Raw genomic sequence first — 10,192 nt, forward strand, 5'->3', positions numbered from 1 at the left:
AGCTTTCTGAGTAGATAATTCATCTGTATCGCAACAGAGTCACGGATCTGGTCGGGGCAGGTAGCATTATGTCGGGAAAATCTTTATGAAATAAACAAAAGTGAATTAAGGAATTTAAAACGAAGTTTAGCATATTAAATCGTTTTATAAGCTTATAGCTTTTTTCGTGCTGATTGGAGAAGGGTCCAGCTGCAGAGCCGGAGAGCAACTCTCAGGGCCAAGATAGCACTTATACTATTTTGAGAGAGACAGCAGAGAGACAGACAGCAGAGAGACAGACAGACAGACAGACAGACAGACAGACACTGTTCCACAGTGTGTGTGTGTGTGTGTGTGTGTGTGTGTGTGTGTGTGTGTGTGTGTGTGTGTGTGTGTGTGTGTGTGTGTGTGTGTGTGCGTGCATGCGTGCGTGCATGTATGTGACTACTAGTCTAATAGTAGAGACTCAGCCCCCCCCCCCCCCCCCCCTCTGGACCACCTCCTAGTAGAGACTTCTCTAGGAAGAAGACGAAGATGAGGATTAAGGGCCCGCGTCCACCTAGCGCATATTTAGGACCGCACGCGTCTGTTTTCAATGTATTACAATGGGGATGGAGCGCATGCGGCCCCATGCGGCCGCCTCTAGGAAGTGCGCTGCCGTCGGCTTCTTTTTTCAGCGCCTTTATGCGGCCGCACAAGCCAGAGAGTTGAAACTGGCTGAACTTTTCTAGAGCGGTGCGCCGAGCGCATATTCAAACAACCAATCACAGCCAGTCATCTACCACTCTGCTTGTAACCTGACACCGGAGCTGCCTGCCTGTCTGGCTGTCTCCACACAGACCATTGAGATCCGCGACAAAACTAATAATAATAACTACACGAATACACTACTAAAAAGCTAATAAAAAGCAAAGGGCGAACTGTGGTGTCAGGCAATAACTATATATATAATTAATATACAATAAAGTTATTCAAATATGCTATAATATGTGCAAAACCGCGGCATGGCTGTAGATTTCTTTCTGTCATCTACAAGATGCGCGTCAAGCCAGCTCTGCCGGCGCACTCCCAGCATGTTTCACGGCGAAATATGCGCTAGGTGGACGCGGGCCCTAAGGCGAGACACTGCAGGTGAATAGGCAAATATACTTTTTTTGTTGATTTTGAGATTTTGTTATATTTTGCTTCCTAAACATGTCTTCTATGAAACTAGTGACAATAAAACGTCAATAACACACATTTAGTTGTTCATTTTACTTCATTTTGCCTTATTGCATCCATAAATGTCCACATATTTAATGGGGAAGTGCCTCATTTGCATATATAAACATAAATTTCAGAAAACTTGTCTCTACTAGGAGGTGGTCCAGAGGGGGGGGGGGGGGGGGTCTCTACTGGGAGGTGGTCCAGAGGGGGGGGGGGGGGTCTCTACTAGGAGACTAGTGGTCACACACACACACTGTGGAACAGTGTCTATCTGTCTGTCTGTCTGTCTCTCTGCTGTCTGTCTCTCCGGCTCTGCAGCTGGACCTTCTCAAATAAGCACGGAAAAGCTTTTAAGCTCATAGCTCCAATTTGGGTCCCAAATTGCGGTACAAATGAAGGAGGTGTCTCGGGTAGTGGACTCTAGTTAATATTATGTTCTCTCTGCAATTAGACTGCCCCTCATTCATTCATTCATCCCTATCTGATGCTATCTCTGAAAACAGTTCCTGCGAGCGCAGTCAGTGCACCCGATAACGCTATATATATAAACCTGCATTCATTCGGAGAGAAAGACCTATTCCACATGCTATTTAGGGTTTGACAATAATTACACTAATATCGCTATTTCACAATGAACTATAATGAATTACGGGGGTCATATAGAACACGCGCCAGTGTCTTTATTTCCGCGTTGAAACGAATGCATGTACTGAGGAGCGCTTGTGCCGTAGTAACGATATTCTACCACTGGGCGTCAGCTAAGCATGCTCAGAGCTGTGCGTACACATAAGCACAAAGTCAAGTTCAAGTTGAAATTTAAGAATCCCACTCTTTGCTTAGAAATGGTCGTACACACAGCTTAAGCACATATCTGTGCGTAAGTCACGTTGGTGAATGAGGGCCCAGGTCTTTTGTGCATTTTTTACCTGCAGGAAAGATGCCAGTTGGAACAGCATGTCCACGTTGCTGTCGGTGATGACTGCTTCTCCGGAGTAGGCAAAATCCAGGAAGGAGCTCACAGCGCCTTGAGACTGGTTGCCAAGGGTTACCGATCCATCATCACGCTCACGCATGGCCACCTCAAACATGACCCTGTCAGACCAAACACATTGTAATGTTCATCATGATGATATAATATTTTGTATTATGTTATGACAGATATTATTTCATATTACATCATAGTATATATTATATTTTGTTACATTATATTGTATCATATGCTCAGTGTGGCTAAACCTTCAATGAAGTAGCTCCAACATTTTCATTATTTTATTGCTTCTTACAAGCAACAAATAATTTTATTCATACTGGTGAAGTTAAGTCAAGAGTGAACCTTTTATCAAACTGGTGAAGTTAAGTCAAGAGTGAACTTTTTATCGAATGAAAGATGATAACACCACCAGAATCTAAGAATAATTTGTCTCGTGTGACACATGGTGCAAAGATGGCAGAAACTAGTCTAACTCCGGCAGAAAAGATGGTGCTGGTTTTCGGATTAACCTCTTTGGGTTAGAAAGATGGTAGAAAGACAGGAGAAGATGTTTGATAAACTGACCAGTGAACAGAAAAACAAACAAGGAAATTCAAGAATATGGCCGAAGAGCAAACAACAATTATAACCGCTCTCGATGAAAACATGGCCGTGGTGAAGGAGCGGCTCGAGAGTATAGAATTCAGAGTGTCTGTGTTGGAAACTGCCGAAATTGAAAGGAAGGCGGAACCACTGGCTAAAGCAACAGAAATTGAGAGATTGACTGCTAAATTGGCAGAGCATGAGGAAAGAGACAGACATGTCAATTTGCGCATAATGGTTTCCCAGAGGGAGTGGAAGGAAAATATCATATCAGGTTCCTGAAGAAGATGGTTCCTGAGGTTCTTGGCGAGGAATTCACAGGGGAGTTGCTGCTGGAAAGGGCTCACAGAACAGCAGCACCTCGCAAAGCACTCAGACCGCCAAGATTGATTGATTTACAAGTGTCTTTAAATTGTCGTTGACCATCTATAATATATTTGAGTTTGATGGCTTGTTAAAGTAATCAAAGTATTATTATAATTATGTTGTAACTCCCCTGTGAATTCCTCGCCAAGAACCTCAGGAACCATCTTCTTCAAAAACATTGGTTTCTGATCCAAGAATTTTATGGGAAGCAGTAAAAAGATTCATCAGGAATAATACTACTATATGTATCTATCAGAAATAAAGAAAAAGCTGCTAAATTGGAAGCTCTGGAATTAAAATATGCTACTCTTGATACTACTTCACTGATGCGGTTTCCCTCCAAAAATAACTGATTAAAAAAGGAGATTAACTCAATTCTGAGACGCCGTTCTGAGATTCTCATGCACAGAACTAGACAAAAATACAATTTTCATTCTTCCAGACCTAGTCATCTATTGGCTTTGAGACTTAGAACAAAGACTGGAAACAAGAATTGGAAGAAGTCTGTGCTGCTATACCCCTAAGCGAATCGATGAAGAAGTTACCTGTCCCTCCGATCATTCCTGTAGTAAAGCATTTCACTTATTTAGGAGTAGAGGTGTTCGATTCAGTACACCAAACGGCAAAATATTATTATGATAAGACATTAACCAAAATTAGATCTGACCTAGACAGGTAGGTGTCATTGCCTAACTCATTATGTAGTAGAGTTTCTATAATCAAAATTAATGTTTTGCCACAGGTGATTTTTTTCAGTTCAATGTTACCTCTTCCTTCCGCAGCTAAATATTGGTGTAAATTGCAGACTGCCATGACAATTTCTGTGGAATGGTAAAATACCTTGTATAAGACTCATCACGATGCAACGAGAGAGGAAAGATGGCGGTCTATCTCTCCAAAATAAACAACATTAACATGATTTGACCCTGAAGCCAGGAGGAGAGCTTAATTTACCCTCACTCTATACAAACTGTCACAGCTGAGCGTGTTGAACCCAATATGCAGACACAGAGACAATACAGACAGGTCTTGGTATAACCAATCTATTCAGGATATTGTAGTTAATCATGAGGGCACAAGAGGTATGATTACTATTACTAATCTTTATTGCTTCATCGCTCAACACTCTTATAAACCTCTGGCACTGGATACCTTATGGAGGGCCAACTAGATCCAGACTTTGAATGGACAGATGTTAGGTTGAACATATTACTGGCATCTAGAAATCCAGACCATCAACAGATTCATTATAACTTTATACACAGAACTTATTTGACACCAAGGATGCTTTGTTCCATTAAATTAATTTCAAGCCCAAATTTTACATTATGTAACAATAATCCAATGGGTACTTACTTACATATGTTCTGGGAGTGTCCCCCAGTGGCTAGTTTCTGGGTGTCTTCCAAATTGTTTAAGATTAATGTTCCTCCCTTGCCCAATGTGTTCATTCTGAATGACTGACTTGTGAAAACACAAACTCTTCTTGCTGGGCTGACAGCAGCAAAGATGTTGGTAACTATGCACTGTAAACACCCTCATACATGTCTGAGAGCATGGACTTTGATGTATTTGGACATTGTGTATTTGGAGCTTTCGACAACTCTTGTACATGGAGCATAGGAGGAAACCATTACAATAGGAGTGATCTGGCGGTACAGTTGAAATCCACTGTAAGTTGAGATAATATAGTGGTGGTAGCTTGGACCTCAGGGGGGTGGGTTCTTAGTGGGTTCTTCTTTTTATTTTTTTCTCTACTTATGTAAATCTTTATTGTATATTTTTAATTAATGTTTGTGTTTTGTTATCCTTTTAAAAATAGACTGCAAAGGTTGGGGGGCGCTAGTGAGCGGTGAATGGAGTAGTCGCATTTTTCTGAGCTCCCTCCTCAACTTCTAATTTTGTATAAAAAACACACGTTTATCTAACAGTTTGCTTGAAAAAGTATCAACAGACTAAATATAACACTACCGCCGTGGAAAGTTGAGATTATATGGAATTTACCGATGGGAAGGGGCCAAACAAACAAAAAAAAGGCAACCGCAGCTGGCAAACGACAAACAATGGCCACTACGAGACAAGCAGCAGCAGCCCAAACATCTGACGACACTGCCAGCGCTGCTATTCTGGCTGCAATTGAAAGCCAGGGTAAGAGTCTGAAGAAAGCGATGGACGAGACCCGAGTCTCTATCACATCCCGTTTGGACAAGTTTGAAGCCACTTTGGCATCCCTGCAGTCCGAGCAGAACAGCGTGAAGCAGCTAGTGACGGGGATAGAAGTGACGGTGAACGACCACGACGCGCGTCTGAAACTCCTGGAAGAATCCCAAAAATCCTTACGGAAGGAAAACACAGAACTCCGGGCTAAGCTCAACGACTTAGAGGGCCGGTCCCGCCGGCTGAACCTCAAATTCGTGGGAATCAAAGAGGGCGAGGAGAAGGGAAGGCCTACTGACTTTGTGACCGAGTTGGTCTCGCAACTACTTGGCAGTGAAAACTTCACCAAGCCAATTAAAGTGGACAGAGCCCATCGTATCCTGTTAGCCAAGCCCGCTGAGGGGGAGAAACCACGCACCATTATCGCCAAGATGCACCACGACAAAGACAAGGACCGGGTCCTGCGTCTCAGCCGCGAGCACGGTCCTCTTTACTACAAAGGATCCAGAGTGTATATTTTTCCTGATTATACAGCGGACGTGATGACCCAGCGCAGAGCCTTCAGTGATGTGATGAAGACCCTCCGAGAGGCAAATGTGAAATACAGCCTACGCTTCCCAGCCAAGTTGCGCGTCGAGCACAACTCTACTGTCACAATGTTTGGCACCCCGGAGGAGGCTGTGCGCTTTTCCAAGACTCTCTCAACTGATGGACCTGGTCCCATGCTGGCGGTCTCAAGCTGACTGTATATAAACTGATTTGTTGACTATTCAACATAAGACACGTGTGAACACTTTATTATTTTTCATCCACTGAGTTGTGGAGGGACAGCTGTCTAGGTATTGGTAACTATAACGTTAACCGGTGTAATGCGATGCCTATTCTTTTGCCCAGCTGTCTTCGTGAGTATATGGGGATTTTGCCGTTCAGTTTTGGTAAGCGGCGGTGGGGGGGTGGGGGGGTTTATTGTGTTGCCAGTCCTTATTGTTATATTTTTGTATCTGAAGTCTCTTTCAAGAAGGTGGATGATCAATGGATTAAAATGTACTTCATATACCATGCTGTTTGTATTAAGATTGTTATCACTTGGTCGTGATGACGCAAGGGGTTAATATATCGGGGGGTGAGAAGCCTATTACGATGGTGTCATGGAACACTAAAGGATTGGGTAGTGCAGTTAAAAGGGGAAAAGTATTTGCTCATTTGAAAACATTGTCTGCAGATATTATATTTTTACAAGAGACTCATATAGCTCCAACGGAACAGAGGCGCCTGAGGAAGCACTGGGTGTCACAAGTGTACCAATCTGCTTTTTCTTCCAAAGCAAGAGGGGTTGCTATTTTATTTAGTAAATCTGTCCCATTTCAAATGACCACGGTAGTCTCCGACCCCGGAGGCAGATATGTCATGGTGTCTGGTAGCATTAATTCACTACCAATAACATGCCTGAATATTTATGGTCCTAACATTGACGACCCAAGCTTTTTTCGTAAAATATTTGACATAATCCCTGATCTGAATACCACCAACTTGATTTTAGGTGGAGAAAAGTGTGTTCATGCCCATCTCAGGGAGCCTAGACTCTTCCTTTACTGACAGCTTACCCTTTAAAATAGAATATGACCACTTCACCTATCTGGGAGTAGTTATACCAAAGGATCCCAAACTCCTATTTAAACTGAACTTTGGTGAAATGGTCTCAAAATTGAAGAAAAATATGGAGAGGTGGAGAATTTTGCCAGTGTCTTTGGTGGGGCGTGTGCATGTCATAAAAATGGTGGTTCTCCCCAGGTTCCTTTACCTTTTTCAGAGCGTGCCTATTTTTTTGACTGCCTCTTTCTTTAAACAGATAGACACTATACTTCTGCCATTTGTCTGGGGCTATAAAGCACATCGTATTTCAAAAGCACACTTGCAGAAGCCAAAGCATATGGGGGGGCTGGCCCTGCCGGTATTCCAGCACTACTACTGGGCTGCTAATGCAAGGGCCATGACCTTCTGGCAAGATTACTTCATAGGTGATGCTACAGTAGCCATGGACGCCCCCAGGTGGCTAGACATGGAGGCGCATGTGAACCTAAAAAGCTCTCTTCCTGCAATGTTATTTTCTAAGTGTGATACGATTAATAAGATGGCTCTCAACAATTTTATCCTTCGGAACTCATTGAGAATATTGAGTCAAATCAAAAAGGTTTTCAAAGTACCTTCAACCTCGGCATATGCTCCAATATGTGATAACCATAATTTTCCCCCTGGTCAATCTGATATTGTTTTTTCATTATGGAAGGGAAAGGGACTGGCCACTATTAAAGATCTATATGTTGATCGTCACTTTGCCTCATTTAACGAACTTAAGTCTAAGTTTAATCTTACAAGCTCACACTTCTTTTGTTACCTGCAGGTTAGAAATTATGTCCGCAGTAATATCCCAGACTTTGAGACATGTCCTGCTGATTACCAGTTTTATAATCTCATGAGCCGATCACCAGTTTCAAAACACCTGATCTCTGATTTTGTTTCATATTTCTCTGTCCAATCTATGGCTTCCTCCGACCACATTAAAGATGTATGGTCCACAGAGCTTAGTATGGAAATCTCTGATGAGATGTGGGAGGAGGGACTTAGCAGGATACATAAATGTTCTATTAATGCCAGAGTCCAACTTATACAGTTTAAGGTCATTCACAGACTACATTACTCTAAAACCAAACTGCATAGAATCTATCCCTCTGTATCGCCTATCTGTGATCGTTGCATGTCCGCAGAGGGTAATCTTTCACATATGTTTTGGTTTTGTCCCAAGCTATTTAAGTACTGGGTAGACATTTTTGACTGGTATACCAAGGCGTACAAAAGAGAGATTGCCCCAGACTGCCTTCTAGCTTTACTCGGCTGTTCAGCTAACACTGCAGAATTACCTTACAATGAGCAGGAGGCCCTGATGTTTGGTATGGCTGTGGCCAAAAGAATTATCCTGAAGGAATGGAAAGACACATAGTCTCCAAATTTTAAAAGATGGCTCACTGAGATGGTCTCCTCTCTGCAGCTGGAAAGCATTCGTCACAGTAGGTCTGAGACCTTGAACAAATTTGAAATGATATGGGGTCCCTTTTTGGAATGCTTAGCTAGAACATAAGTGCTTCTCAATGTCCTCCTGTGTATTTTCTGTACTATGTATTGGTGTTGTCAGGATAGTGGAATTTCGAGCTTCGATGCGATACCTTTTTCGATACCACAGGGAAAAAGGTTAAATCTTAAATTATAATTTTTTTTGATAGGTTTTGCTTCTGTTGCTGGTTGGTTCTCCTCAGCTTCTCTCTGGTACTGTAGGAGAGGATAGATATGGCACTTTTGAAACCCTTTGTTTATCTTTAGATCATACATTTGGAAATAACTGTTCATCTCACTTCAATCGTTTTTTGTTGCAGAGCATGGTGTTTTCTCAGGCAGACAGATGTAAACACTGGTCTGTGTTGCATGTGCCTGACGGGCTGAACTGTTTGTATTGCAGTCATGTTCCGACTTAACTGAATGCACATGTGTGTGTGTGGACTGCTGTACTATTGCGGGTATTGAAGTGAACAATGCAACTTCCTTTTTTTTTTATTTTATCTTTTTTTATAAATGATTAGGTGTCGATATTTCGGGAAATGAGTATTGAAACAGTTTTGGGTATTCAGAATCGATATGTCGATTTTTCGATATTTTCGACAACACTACTATGTATGTGTGTAATATATATGTATGTGTATATATGTCAGAGAATCAGCCCCTTGCGTCCTTAGTGTATAGCATATGACATGGTGTATGTTTGTTCATTGATGTGACAGTGTCTGGCAACATACTGTTTGTGTTCTTTTTATTTATTTTTTATTTTCTTTGTGTTTGTGATTTGTCTTGATGTGTGTTTGTGAAACTATAAAAGCTGAAAATAAAATATTATAAAAATAGACTGCAAAGACCAAACTGAAAGTTGTTAAATGAGACGGTCTGGTCTATGGAGGAGACTGGGGCTGACGCATGCCTGGTTAAAAGGAGGAATCCTCTTGGTGCCAAAATGTATACACATAATATGGATCAAGAGAGGCTCAAAATGGCCCACAGTTGGCCCACAAATTAACTTAGTAAAGTGACATAATAACACACACACACACACACACACACACACACCTACACACACACACACACACACACAAGACAGACAGACAGACAGACAGACAGACAGACAGACAGACAGACAGACAGACAGACAGACAGACAGACAGACAGACAGACAAACAGACAGACAGACGCACACACTACACAGACAAGACAGTCAGACACACAGAGCAACCTGAAGAAGTCACTGCAGGCTGCGAGGACGGCTCTGTGACAGGGGAAGCTCTTCTCCTGGACTCTGATGGTGAAGTCAAACAGTAGGCCTCGCTCCCGGAACAATCTGAGCACACACAGAAGTCTCAGTCCCTGAGACTCAGACACCCGTAGCTGAATCCTGCGTTCTAGAACACTCTCCTGCTGTCCCATGGGAATGCTGTCCTGCTGTCCCATGGGAAGGGTGTCCTGCTGTCCAATAGGAAGGGTGTTCTGCTGTCCAATAGGAAGGGTGTCCTGCTGTCCAATAGGGAGGGAGTTGTCCTGGGAGGTGGTGGAAAGGAAGCAGGCCTCCAGACGATCATCCATCTTGACTCAATCTGATCAATAAAATATCAGTTAATCTGATCAATACAATATCAGTTCATCTTATCAATCTCCATACTGTCTTCATTAGCTCTAATACTAACCCCATACTGTCTTTGTTAGCTATAATACTATCTCCATACTGTTTTCATTAGCTCTAATACTATCTCTTCAACTTCAACTTCAAATTACTTTATTTTCCTTTCGGAACTTCATTTGTGCAGTGGTTGAAAG

The 10,192-nt window shown here is 42.4% G+C and overlaps 1 protein-coding gene across 1 annotated transcript in view; it reads right to left on the reverse strand.

The window, feature by feature from the left end:
* The window catches only part of kbtbd3 (kelch repeat and BTB (POZ) domain containing 3), a gene marked incomplete at both ends in the record, with an annotated part of 105,634 nt that extends 95,673 nt beyond the window's left edge, over positions 1-9,961 (reverse strand). Inside the window, 2 exons of the mRNA XM_084308562.1 lie at positions 2,112-2,277; positions 9,615-9,961. Of these exons, the coding sequence (XP_084164688.1) occupies positions 2,112-2,277; positions 9,615-9,961 (513 nt within the window). The remainder of the gene's footprint in view (positions 1-2,111; positions 2,278-9,614) is intronic.
* Between the last annotated feature and the right edge of the window lie 231 nt (positions 9,962-10,192).

Source organism: Notolepis coatsorum (assembly GCF_963971535.1).
Source record: "Notolepis coatsorum genome assembly, chromosome: 1".
NCBI lineage: Eukaryota > Metazoa > Chordata > Actinopteri > Aulopiformes > Paralepididae > Notolepis > Notolepis coatsorum.